The sequence below is a fragment of the Bactrocera dorsalis genome, chromosome 2 (assembly GCF_023373825.1).
Source record: "Bactrocera dorsalis isolate Fly_Bdor chromosome 2, ASM2337382v1, whole genome shotgun sequence".
Lineage (NCBI taxonomy): Eukaryota > Metazoa > Arthropoda > Insecta > Diptera > Tephritidae > Bactrocera > Bactrocera dorsalis.
In genome coordinates, this window is record NC_064304.1 from 33,412,958 (window position 1) to 33,427,304 (window position 14,347).

The window sequence follows — 14,347 nt, forward strand, 5'->3', positions numbered from 1 at the left end:
TAAAATAGGATTTTTTTTAGAAACCGCCATTTTGTAAAAAAAATGATTTTTCTTATTCCTTGGATTAATTACCAGATTTAACATTACTTTGAAGAAACCTGTTTGGTTTTTTAGTTTCAGAGTTTCCAGTTTAGTATAGTATTATTTAGTATAGTGGACACCGCGACACGTTTGTCTGGAGAGAAACTTCCCGAGATCAGCTGTAGTTCCTTTCCAAATAAATATTTTTACTAATGCTAAGTCTTAAAATAGAGTTAAAATACGCCATAAAATGTGTCGGCCAGATAACTTTATATAACCCCTTAAGGGCTACACATAGTGGGAAATTTAATATGAAACATATTTTTTCCATACTTTTTCTACATGTTCTGTAAATTGTTGTTGTATATTGTTCTCCATACAAAGACAAATAAAAAAAACTCCTAAATTAAGTTTCATTTACAAGAACTAAAAATTATTTTTATTAAGGAATATGATATCAAAACCATTCGGTCTCGATAGAACCTTGTCCATCCCAAAGCGATACCAATAGGTGTTTTAAACTTTATAGAGAAAACAGTATTTCCCCATTTCAAATCCGCCGGCTATAAATTTCAATTACCGCAATGGAATTTATTACATTTTGCTCCTCGTAAAATTTTATTAAACGCTAAAAATGAAAACACACTCATAACACACACAAAAAGATATAAAAAAAATCAATATTTGAGTGATTAGCGCACAAATTGGGGCAATAAAATTCGAAACGCAATACAAATTACATCATTCGAAGGCCGCACTTATTCGTACCACTTTCAATCAATTTCGCATCAACTTTCATAATTACAAATATTTTACGATTAGCGGAAAAGGAAAAGTTGACGAAAATTTTTCTGCGAACTCACACATTCAGAAGTAAGTGGAGAGTGGAAATTGCCGCTTACTAAGCACACAATATAACATATTAACACTGCACAATGTAATTAAGGTAACAAAGCAGCTAACTGCAGGCGAATAAGCGCTCAACGGTTGCGCATGCGCATAAACGCTCGCTCAGTGGCGCGCCGCACTGAATTAGTTTTTGCATTTCTTCTTAAATACAGCTTTCGTGCTAGCCTACTAGTGCTGGTAGAATGGATGGGGCGCTGCTAAATCGCCCAACTGTGCCGCTAAAAGCGCTATAAAATAATAACGGCAGTTATTACAGCGGCCAATACGAATACCTCACTGGCGCGCGCACATTGTTGCCGCTGCGTTTTTAATTTGAGTTGGTTGCTGTTGTTGTTGCTTTTGATTTTCGTTTGCCACAGCATTTATTGCCTGCCACTTGCGCGGGCCGTGGCATGTTGCAGCAACTGCTTTATTACTCACTCCGCGGCGACGACTGCCGAACATGCTGAAATGCTGACTTTGAACTTCGTTGCGCGCTGTGGCCGCCAAGCTGGAGAAATGTTGGGTGCAAATGCTGCTTCTCATAAAAGTTGGCGCTACAACAGCTGTTTGGCTTGCGAATAAACATCTAGTTGCATTTAGATCATAATGATTGCTAGGCATTTCGACTGGTTTACGATTCAAAGTGATCGCGTAACACTTTTAATTTGGGTGAAAGAAGGAAGCACCATTGGCGGTGCATTCGAATTTTCCCCAAGAGGGGTGCTATTGTTATGCTTTTGTTATTTTTGTTATATTTCTGTGAAACATATAAAACTATTTCAATCCTTACAGTGCTTTGCAGGAAAAAAATCCGAATCCGCTTCGGTAATTTGGGTCCGACTGTCGTGAGAACGTTCGAAAACGTATCGGACCTCTTAGTAACCCGCCTTGGACTCAATCTTCATGAAAAGGCCCTAATAATTATATGTTTAAAATATACTTGTACTGAAAGTTGAGGCTGATTCCTTTATCTGTTTCTTAATATAATATGTTTGAAAATGTTTCACCAAGATCTGATTACGTAAAATAAGATATATAAATTCTGTAAGGTCCTAAGACACTTTTTATTGAGTGCCTATATACTTCGGGTGTTAACAATCAGAAGACACAAAACTCTAGAGAGGTCCTAAACCCCCTAACTCAAAGAGCACTTCAGTTGTTGGTTTTGTCTCCACTAATATGGATTTTCAGTATATACGATACAAAAGCTGTTAAAAATTAATGCAGATACCTTTTCCTTTCTAAATAGGATTCATCATCAATATATTCTTTGAGGTTCGTTAATTTTTTAAAGGAAAAACATAAAAACTTCGAATTTAATGGGGAATGTTTCTTATCATTCGTGAGAACATTCTTTGGCATTTATTTGTTGAAGGGTTTCTAGTAAACCCGGTATGCTTGCCACGAAATTTGTAACAGTCAGAGAGAAATGTCGGAAACCCTACGGCTGGTACTTAAATAGATAGAAGTAAATGACTAGCATACCGAACTGAGTCAATTTAATCATAACCGTCTCTTCGTCTGTCTGTATATACCTGATCGATATGAAATTTCGCAGCCATTCTTTTCTCCAAAATAAGCTGCCTATTTGTCGGAACCACCGCTATCGGATTTCTATAACATGTAGCCGACATACAAACTGTCCGATCAAGCTCAAGCCCTTGTATAGAAAACTTTTTCTTGAAGAAGAGAACTTTACGAACTTTGACACAAAATATTGTCCTACCTAGGACAGATCTATAGGGTGGGCCGTCTAACGTTTTAAATTTGAATTATCTATATTCCAACATTAGAAACGTCAAATACCATTCGGAAAGTGACAGATAGTCGGTAAAATTCTAAAATTTACGAAATGTGTCACTATTCACTATTCTACAGTTCGCAGATTGGGGAGAAGATTGTTTGACCGAGGATGGTCAATTTTACTGAAAAATCATCTTTTCGGACGAGGCTCATTTCCACCTCGATGGTTACGTTAACAAGCAGAATTGTCGCATTTGGGGCACAGAAAACCCGCACGTAATCGTCGAGAAGCCAATGCACCCAGCACGAATCACTGTATGGTGCGGATTTTGGTCTGGTCTGGCTGTCATACAAACTCACCGATCAAAACCAATTTGTTTATTTGGCAATGAACTTTCACGAAATTTGGCACAGATTATTTTTCAAGCAGCACAACAATTACGAACAAATTTTAGAGATCGGACTACTAGAGCATATATCAGATATTTTACACTTGTGCCAACGGTTTTACCAATCTTCGAAGCACTTCAAAAAATCATTTTTTTTTTTATCTTCTTCAGCTCCTCCTTCGATGCCGTCTTTATCTCGTCAAGAGAAGCGTAACGTCGTCCTTTCATGGGCCTCTTCAGTTAAGGGAACAAGAAAAAGTCACAGGGGGCCAGATCTGGGGAATACGGTGGCTGCGGCATAATTAGTGTGTTGTTTTTGGCCGAAAAGTCGCGCACAAGCAACGATGTGTGAGCAGGGGCGTTATCGTGGTGCAAAAGCCAATTTTTGTTCTTCCACAAATCCGGGCGTTTCTGGCGGATTACTTCGCGCAAATTGCGCATAACTTGCAGGTAATATTCCTTATTGACCGTTCTTCCCTGTGGCAAGAACTCATGATGCACCACGCCCCTGCAATCGAAGAAAACTGTCAGTAAAACTTTCGCGATACTTTTTGAACACACCTCGTATACAAGGTTTCTATAAGAAAGCACTTTCTTATTGTGACAATCAAGTGAATACGATGGTTGATCGATGGTATTCACGTATTGGCTTTAAATTCGGTCAAAATCGCACTCTTTAGATTCAGCTTTATAGGGACGAGTCGAGCAAGAACGAGTTTCATACCCAAAATATCTACCAAGATCATTCGAACGGATTTGCGAGAGATGTCGAGCTCTCTTGCCATCTCTCTAATAATTGCATGACACGATTTTCAAGCAATATACAGTTATATATAATTTACATATAAATCTTGTTGTCACTTCTTCTATGAAAAGCAAACTCGACTAAGTACGACAATGTTATTCCCATGAAAAAATTGTGAAGTTAGACCAGTGGTTTAAAACCCAACTAAAAAAGCTTCAAACTGGTGTGAAACCGAACTACAAAATTAAGCAAACATTAAAAATAAATATAGCATCGGTGAACTTAAGCAAGTGAACTCGGAGCTTAATTGGTATTAAATAATATTTTGACAGAAAAACGTGCACTAACAATATTACATTATTTCTACACTCTTTTGACTCTTGTATGATGCTCGAGTTCTAGCTTAATTATATTATTATTATTACTACACAGAGTAAATAAACACACCATTCCGAAGCACACTCAAATATTTCATAAACTTCGCAAATTACTCAAACGTTCTCCTCCCGGACGCCACTGTGCCCCAAAACTACTACCTTTCGCTTTTAATTTTCCTTTCGAAGTGTGCATGTAAATACTCGCAGTAAGTAAGTTGACTTAAGCGCACAACAAAGGCAACAACTGCAAACACTTTCGCATTTTCAAGTACAACTGCTTATTCTCTCTGTGTTATCTTAAGACCATTTCCTGCACTCACCACCAACACAAACACAAACACCACCATCATAATCACCGCAGCCACCACCAACACTACCAGTACACCTTTCCTTTCGGCACTAAATTTGGCCTCATTTTCGTAATACCGTTAGCGCATTGGTGGCTGGTTCACCTGATTGCCTTTCTATGCCAGCCAGTTTGCTTGTATTTTCTTTTCTTTATTGATGAAAATAAAAATTGGAGAAATAAACGAAATTGTGTAATAATTTAGCGCAACGTACATCCGTCGGTGGACTGGCAGCAGATAAACCAAGTGCACATTAGCTGCAGCGCTGATCCGTCGTCTATGCACTCGTTTCATACAAGGCCTCTCGGCGTTGGCACAAGTGGAAATCATATAAAATCAAATGCAGTTTCGGGTTTAAGCACATTCGCTTTGTTACACAATTGGCGTCAAGGTCGCTTTGGCATCAAGAGGAAACACACAGTGATATCAAGGAACAACAATCCCTTTAGGCGTTCACCACACAAGAATTTGGAATTTGTATAAAGGATACTACCGTTACCAGCACCCAAAAGGAATTGAATATGACAACCAACGTTGGAAGATTGGTGAGTTTAATGGTACTGTGTTGCATTTGCATGCGGAGTGCAAAGTGTTGGTGTAATTAAGTGACACGCAAGTGAGAATGAATGGTGTTGAGAAAGACTAACGGAAAACTCGTGCGAGAGATATTTACGAAATACAAGGAAAAATAGTTTTTGAGTACTAAAAAAGTTTTGAAAGAGCAAAAAGGTGAGTTAGCAAGGAATTTCCCAACAGTTTGGAAACTTCTCTTAAGTAGTAGGTAACACTCAGTTCATATTAAAGTGAGAATCGTAGACAAAATATGGTTGGTGTATCAAAAAGCATAAAAAATAATACTTTTAACATAAAAAGGTAAAATATTTAACAACAAGAGCATGGTCAATATGATATACAAAAAATCACGGTTGCATTTCGGAAAAAATTTTAGTTAGAATAGGCTTCCTTGCCCTCTCAACCATTTATACATAATATACAAAATTTAAAAAATTCCATTGAATCAGGAACAAGAGATTTATTTAATCTCCATTGCTTTGGAAATAAATGGTTCTGAGAGCCCATCTCTGTTAAAATGTAATCTAAAGTGATTACTTTTCTATTTTCAAGCGCTCTGTAAAATCACTTCCATCTCCGCCTAGAAAACAGTCAGCAGTTGTTGTTATCATATATCCTTCAACACTAACTAAGTTAAATGATGGTATTGATAACTGTTTTCGGAAAATAGCCTGTTTGTGTGGTGAGACTTAATTTTTTCGAAATAGTTGAGGCTCTTAGCAATTCGAAATCATTTCCGAATGACTCGTGGATACTAACAGAATGATTTTTCGTATGACAAGTAATAAGATTTATAAACGAGGAATGCACCCCGACCTCAGGTCTATTGTGCTCTCATAACAAGTAGATGTAATATCCAAGTTTCTTTAAGGATCTTTCATGAATATAAATGAACCTTTCTATCCTTTAGATTTTATTTTGGCCATAGGATTTTCTTTCAAGACCTGGCACAAATTTTTTGTGGCATCCTACAGTACACCTTAAAACGTGTATGAACAATATTCCAAGAAAAATCAAAAACTGCTCTGTTGCTCCAATCAATTTGGCACCCTACGCGTATGAATGATATAAGGTTAACCAATTTACCATAAATCATTCAAGCAACAGAAGTATTATTAGGAGATCCATTTAATTAAACAAAATAAAAGAAACAAAAGATCAAACATTATTAGGAAATATTCTTTGAACAACCTCCGATGGTCTATATGAACACTGCTTCGTGAACTTTTCTAGAAGATGAACATTTCCGGAAAAGGTTCACCCACAAGGGCGGAGTTTTTCGGTATATTCAACAAATTAAACCAAAAACTTTAACGGAACTGTGAAACATTCCCAATTTTTAGCACCAAGAAAGAGAAAGAGAGAGAGAGGAAGCAAAACATAACAAAATTATATTCATCCATTGAATTAGTTATTAAGAGTTTTATCGAATTTTAATATCAGTCCAGCAAAGAAAAAGAAAAAATCAAGATTCTTAAGATCTATAGTAAATTTTAAGGGATGAAAATAACGATTACTGGAACCAGAAATATGCATACTGATGCAACCTTTTTCTAACGATATATTGTATATCACATTCTTATCAGATAGAAGGCTCCAACTATCTTGTCGAACACAATGGTATAAAAATATAATTTTGATTTTGAAAGGCCAGTTCCTAAGGTAGCTAAAAGACATAGTAGGACATAGTAGTAGTAGACATAGTAGAAGATTGTACTATTGCTTTGGACAATACTGCTTGGCAAATTCCGTGAAGATAATGACTTCAATAAGAAAGTTTTCTACACAAGAACTGGATTAGGATCGATCAGTTTGTATCGCAATATTTCTAAAAGTGGTCCGAAATCGATAGTTCCGATAAACGAGCGGCTTCCACAAGTAAAAAGACTGTACAATTTCAGATCGATATCTCAAAAACCGAAAAATTGGTTCACAAATATACAGACAGGCAGGTGTACTGACTAAGACTAGATAGTCACACTGATCATTTAAATATATACTCAAAAATCGGTATACCAAAAATCACAAACTCTTTCATTCATGCAGCAATCCACCGAGGGTACTTTACATATGGAACGTCGTATACCACTTTATTCACACACTAACTTAAATTCACTTATATTTTTCTTCCATATCTCCACGCCCTACACACACTTTCGCTTTACTTACAACACTAACTTGTGGCCCAACAGCAGTCACGGCAACTGCTACTTGCTGTGGCAACAGCAACATTACTGTCAATTGTCTGCAACGCTACAGCCACACCGACTGCGTCGAAGGCCACAGGGCACGGGCGTACACCGGAAATGCACACTGGCCATGCCCACAAAAACATGGCCCATGTCTATGCAAATCATGTGGGACATCAGCAGCAGCAGCAGCAGCACCAACAACAACAGCAAGCCGCACAGCAGCCATATTACGACATTCATTACGAACGAAATAGCAGCAGCGACAGCAATCATAACGGCATTGCTGCGCACACAGGCGCCGAGACGGCAGCGCTAGATGGAGATAGAAAAACACAGCGACGCAGTTACAATGGGTTTAGCGTCAGCGGTGGTGGCAGCGGTGCGGGCGGTGCCGGTGCACATAATGTCGGTGGCAGCAGTAGTTACAACTTTGGGGCAGCAAAGCTTAATGGTCTCACAAATCTCTCGGGTTTGCGGCACATTAGTAGCGGTTTTGGCGGTGCATGGAGCACATCGGGACACGGTGGGGCTGGCGCGACTGGTGGTGCAACTACAATCACCATTGCGGCAAAGCAACACATACCAATTTATGAAGAACAGCAAGAAAATGATTATGGCGCCGCCACATTGGGTGCATCCGGCGCAGCAGGACACGCTGCTCAGGAAAACAATCAACACGGCGGCAGCAACGGTTGGAGCAGTAGCGCCGGCAGCAGCAGCAGCAGCAGCAGTTATAATTCGGGCCGTTCTAGTGGCAAAGATGCGCTTAGCACCGCGCTTTACAATTTGCACTCAGCTGGTACGCACAATGGCTTCCTGCCATCGGCCTTCGCTGGCAAATACTCATCATCGGCAGCAGGCACCACAGCGTACGCGGGCACACCTACATACCAACAAAGTCAACAGTTGCAACAGCCAAACGATAAAATCTCCGATGGCAATTTTCTACATCGTTACGGGCATAATTCCGGCGGTTACGACGAACTTACAACCTCTGCCACATACGCACATGAGCAGCAACAAGCGCCCATGCCATCGGCCATGCAGTACTTCATGCCACACGACAGTTACGCCTCCATGCACACGGGCGGCGCGGACGCGGCAACTTCATCTGCATCTGCGGACGCGGATATCTCATTTGGACACCATCATAGCGGCGGCAGTGGTAGCGGCGGTGACGCAGAGGTAGAGGAAGATGAGTCCGGCGGCAAGGGCTCCTCTTACGATGACTCCACTAATTATCTATCCGAACAACATGATGATGCTGGCTCGCATGTCATCAACTACATTCCATATAAGGTAGTGAAGAAAGTGCACGTTCCCGTGCGTGAACCCGTACAAATACCAATCTCGCATGCGATTGTGGTACCCGTCAACAAGCCAGTACCCATACACATACCCGTCACTAAGCATGTACCGGTGCCCGTTGAGAAGGAGTTGAGAGTCCCTGTGGAGCGCGTGGTTCCATATCCGGTCGAAAAACCTGTGCCAGTGCCCGTGGAGAAGCGTGTACCATTTAAGGTAGTCAAATACGTACCGGTGCATGTACCGCATCCATTCCCTGTCAAGGTGCCCGTTTTCAAAACCATCCTGCACAAGGTAAAGGGTGGCATGTGGTGAGCACACCGTCGTTCGGTTGCAATTAGTACTCGTGCCTATTTGTGACTACGCACAACTATGTACCGTTATACATTCGTAAATATGTATATTAATTAAATATTATGCATTAATCGACAAGACTGTTATTCCACATGTTTAAGCATACATACATACATACATGGCTATTTGTTATAAGTATTTAACAATTTTCGAACGAAAAGAATTATATTTATTAAACGAGCATTACTCCCGATAATTAATTACATATTTATATTTCACATTCCAACAAATTATTTCAAATGTATTTGATTTAAAAATTGTTTGTTATAATAATTTGTTATTCATATTTAATGTGCTAATCGAATAAAAGTGTTAACTGCAAACAGTTTCAAATGGAAATAAACCTTTCACAAAACAATTTCTTGAATATAGTATTCAGGCCCATATAATAGCTTGCATACTGATTAATCTTCACTTCGGATTTCATATCAAACTTGGATTGAAGTTGAGCTGGTATGACGACTGAAATTACCTTTTCTTAAATTCTAGACTTTTGCGATCATATTCCGAAGCCATACCCTCGACAGATACTGAGACGGTTGCCACGCGTTCACCGTTTCTTTTCAATTTCACAATATAACCTTAACAGTGATTTATTCCGATTCCCCAATTGCTTCGTGGGCTAACATAAATGGCTTGTGCCGTCGTCTTTTCGGAATCTTAGGTTTCATCCACTACAACATCCTCCAATTCAGGTACTAAAAGAGACTCTTTAACGTTCCTCATTAACTTCATTATTAAAGAAGTATGGACCAATTATTCCCTCTCCCCATAGAGCACACAGAACAGTGACCTTTTGATTGTATTACGGCGACTCAACAATGGTTTCTGGATTATCATAACTCCAAATGCAACAATTTTATTTACCAACCTATCCATTTACCCAAAAGTGGGCTTCATCGCTGAACAAAATTTTCTTGAGAAAATTCGGATCGGTGGTCACTTCGTTTTGGACCCATTCACGCAACATGCGACATGCGTGATGGTCATTCGACTGCAATTCTTGCACAAGTTGAATTTTGTAAGCCCGCAAACCAGGATCCTTCGGCTAAATCTTCCATAAAGTGAATGGACACCACTCCAATCGTTCCGCGCGATGGCCGATAGCCTCATTCGGATCTTCTTTGATAATCTGCCACACAGCACCAACAGCATCTGCGGTGCGCACACCAAACCAGAATTGCTCGAATTAACGACTCTGCTGGCTAAATATGTCGACTGAGTATTAGACTCAGCGCGCCATATATCCCAAACTACGTAAATCAAGTAGGAGATATCAAAAAAGAACAACTCCGAACAGAGCATTGCCTCATTCGAATCTACATGCCTAAAAATACCCTTGTCAATAGTCTATAAATCAGCTATATCTTCTCTGGTACAATATTGTGTTTTAGAACCAGAATGTAAAGCACTTAACAGTTTTTGGTTTTATTCATCGAGAGGAACTTAACTTATTCAGAACCTGACCCAGTTTGAAGCAATGCTACGTTTGAGCCCTAAATTACAAATGATATCAGTATTAAGTTAATCGTAGGCTAGGCATCCCACACAGTTTTTGAGTATTACCTCTTCCATAGCTGTCGAGAATGACAACTGTGAAAAGTTTGTATCCATCCATTTCATTCTATTTTGTTCGGCGCATCTGAAGCATGATGTCTATCTACTTAATTTTGATTTTCCAGAAGGAAAGCAATGTTGAAGGGACCCCCTCACTACATCGTTTCTATGAAAGCAGATACAGGGTTTTCTAATAAGAGTGATATCATTTCTTAAATAAAAAAATTCTTAACGAAATTGAAAACTGTTTTTTATTTAACGTAAAGTACAATCGATACAATTAAGTTCTGAAATAATATCGCTCAAATGGCCTCCTCGACTTCTTTTGCAGGTACGAATTCAATAATCCAAATTTTCGTGTACTTTTTCTACTAAACCAAGCCATACGAGTATGTCACGAATAGCAGGTACAACATTTACTGCTAATATTTGAAAAGAGTCTGTTTTATTGCTAAAGACCAACATCTTCAAATAGCTTCACAATAAGTAGTCTAGTTTTATCAAGTCGCAACTTCTTTGACGACATTCAATGTCAGAATTTCTTAAAAAAATGGAATCTCTAAACTTTTGACGCAATGATTCGGTTGTTGTTGCACGTGCTGTGTGGCACATAACCCTATCTCGTTAGATCCAGATGTTGTCAAGATCAACTTCTTCCAACTATGGCCATAAAAAGTTGGTTATCATCGATCTATATAGCTCTCCAATGACAGTAAGGGTGTCACTAGCTTCGAAACTGTCATTTAATTTCTGGTTTTTCTTTGCACCAGAATGGACCGTTTTGTTTATTTCCCGCACCACTCAGAGAAAGTAAGCCTTATCAGAAAAGATGATTTTCTTGAAGAATTCATTCTTGTTTTCAAGTTTTTCCATGACGAAATCAGCAAATTCGCGGCGTCTAATGGCTTTAGTTCTTGAGTGATAATAATTCGCTATGGATTTAAGTCCAACTTCTTATTTTAAAATTAAAATTGGCCGAAATGAAACTGAGAAATCATATCATCCGTATTGGAAAATCCCGTGCTTCATGTCATCGGAAAGTTCTAAGTCACTATAATCGTGCCCTATTAGAACCTTTCTCGCTTTTTTGATTCCGAATTTCTCAAAAAAAATTTAATAGAAGTAGTATATTAAAATATGAAAAGCTACAAACGTTTGAATTATTTATCAATTCAGTTACAATGAATAAAAATATGACACATCCAGTATGAATATTTCATCTCAAATGCTACTTTTGCTATTACTAGAAGCTTTTTGGAGGAGCCTTTAAATTTTTCGCCTTCGACTGGCAGAAAAATGTAATGTAAGTATCTTTCGAGTCAGAAATAAAGTAAGCAAATTGAGTTTGTCTAAAATCTCATTTCAACATTCTGTTAAAATTTCCATGCCTGTTTTAAACCGCCAATGTAGTAAGTGTCTTCAATTGAACTCATTATAGTTACACATACCTTTATCTAAACTTCAACCTATAACTTTTCAACTGTTCCATAACTGTAGCACTATAAAAACCATTAAGATTACTGCCAAAATGAATTTGAGGCTGAGTAAGGATAAGTACCATATAGCATAATATTTTCTTTCAGCTATCTATGTATCTCCCCTGAATCGCTGCTATATGCTAATATGATCTTAAATTGAAGGTGCTGACAAATAAACAGCTTTTTGGGAAGAAAAGGACATGCGCTAAATATCAGGTAACTCGATTTGAATAAAATATTCCTTAGTTTTTGCGTTGTAGTAAGCAAAACTGAAAAATGTAAGTATTTATTCTGTCACAGGGTGGTTCCAATTTTGCGTAATTATAATATAGAGTTGAAATTCGAATAAAATAAAATTTCTAATCAAGAAATATGACAGATCGATTTCTCAAAAACTGACAGACTAGTAAGGGTATATTCAAACAGACAGACAGACAGGCGGACATGGCATGACAAAACGATTCAGCTCGTCTCGATGATCACTTATGTATATTTAAACTCTACAGCATATTCGACGTTTCCTTTTGAGAATTATAAACCTCTTGGCTTACCTAATATATTCTGTTCAAAGTATAACAATTTATTAGCGGTAATTAAAGGAGATTTACAGCTCGCGCTAATAAGATTAGATTTTCACCAAGTCTACTATCGTTTAGTGTTACAAAGACAAGGGCTTTCAAGAACAACGATTTCGTGCAGTCGATATCGTTTAATTATTCTTATTTTCATGATTTTGTTTTTTTTTCAAAGAAATCATTTTCAAAATAGCTACAGCTTATTAAGCTCCATTCTGTTACCATCGAGTTCCATATTTCCAGCCTTCAGTTAATGCTTCTTGGCGAAATTTTGCTTCACAAAGTAGTCATGTTTTCGGAAGTCGTATTCCTCTAATAGTGGCACTTTACAGCGATTTGCCGTCAGAAATTCCGAAATTTTATTATTTAACTTCAAGCATGCAATCAAATGATATAACATAAGTACGAGTACATATGCCACGCAAATAAATCTACTTATGCAAGTATGCAGCAATAACAACAACAACGGCCACAATACCCAAAACCGTAACCTTAAAACTCGTCTACGTTTGTGAGCGCGGCGAATTCTGCATTTGCATTGCGTTTTTGGCAGCCGGCGCGAGTTGTTCATTGAAATGCATGGCTTTGTTCTACAAAATTCGCGTGTTTTTGTTTATTTTGTGCCGCGCACGGACATGCTAATATATGTCAGCATACGCGAGCATATATTAAAAGAGCAAACATTATTACGTATGCACATACACATACATACATATTTATATATGAACATGTGTATGAGTTTATATTAAAGGCGCCTCACCAACGAATGATTCACGGCGTACAATGCCATGTGCACGAGAGCATAAACACACTAACTACATGTGCAACGATGTGTGGATAGAGTCTTATCACCCAGCGGTAAATGCCGATAGGTGCTGGATACCAGTTCAGAGTAAGAGACAACAACCGCAAAGCAAATTACGGAAGAGTTAATTTTTCATAGTTCAAGGGTTTCTATGGTCACAAATAAAGTTCAATATCTTTGTAAGTTTAAAGTAACGTCTTTCCATAATCTTTCTTACGCCAAATAAGACTCCTCTGTTGAAAAAATTATTACTCTTTTTATCCAAAAGAAGCAAAGCCGATTAAAGTTAAATCTGAAACAATACAGGTAGAACTGAAGGGTGTACAAATTGAGAGTAGACTAATATACACGACATAGCTACCCATGTGATGGTTCCCAGAGCCATACTTTCTTCTTTGTTTAATATACAAAATCGGAAGTATTGTCGAGAGTTCAGCTGTCCGCTGCAAGAGCTGTTTTTTAAAGAGTTATATTCTCTTTCCGCAAACCGATTTTTTTATATGTATATCTAATATACGAGTATATTTAATAAATATATTTGAAAATATTATCCGAAAATTTGATCCGGAAAATATTCCGAGAAATGACCGTCTATGTAAAACTCACTTAACTTAATCCCAATACTTTAATCGCGTTTTTCTGGAAACACCGCTTAAAATGTCGGCGTGAAAATTTGTTCGACCTTCTTAGATATATTTTTCAGGTAATAATCGTAAGAATAAGATTTTTGATAATAATATTGATTTTTCAAGCCGCCCAAAAGTAATAGTTTTTCCCCCCAAAAACGACCTTTTTGATCAAAGCCTTTAAAAATTCAAAATAATCATTTCGTAAGCTATCTGTTTTCGGGGTTTGTTATTATCAAGCAACTTTATCGTAAAGTTTAACATTTTTGATTAAATAATTACTCAGAACATTGATATATAACTGATATGTGTTTTGTTGACAGTAACTTAAAATATTCATCTCGGCCAAAAAATGGAATTAGATCGTTC

The 14,347-nt window shown here is 37.9% G+C and overlaps 1 protein-coding gene across 2 annotated transcripts; it reads left to right on the forward strand.

Moving 5' to 3' along the window:
* Positions 1-4,761: 4,761 nt before the first annotated feature.
* On the forward strand, positions 4,762-9,281 carry LOC105231814 (PE-PGRS family protein PE_PGRS30). 2 transcript variants are annotated; one of them, XM_011213284.4, is made up of 2 exons: positions 4,762-5,058; positions 7,282-9,281. In XM_011213284.4, exons 1-2 carry the CDS (start codon positions 5,035-5,037, stop codon positions 8,896-8,898), a joined length of 1,641 nt encoding a protein of 546 aa, XP_011211586.2. In that variant the 5' UTR covers positions 4,762-5,034; the 3' UTR covers positions 8,899-9,281. The 2 variants fall into 2 exon arrangements, with proteins under 2 accessions (XP_011211586.2, XP_011211585.2); XM_011213283.4 differs by having other exon boundaries at positions 4,770-5,058; positions 7,279-9,280.
* Positions 9,282-14,347: the final 5,066 nt, after the last annotated feature.

What these genes read in the sequence shown, in the direction of transcription:
- LOC105231814 (XM_011213283.4), top strand. Translation starts at nt 5,035, where the DNA reads ATGACAACCAACGTTGGAAGATTG. An exon ending in CAACCAACGTTGGAAGATTG is followed by an intron (nt 5,059 to 7,278) that starts GTGAGTTTAATG and finishes GTGGCCCAACAG; the next exon opens with CAGTCACGGCAACTGCTACT.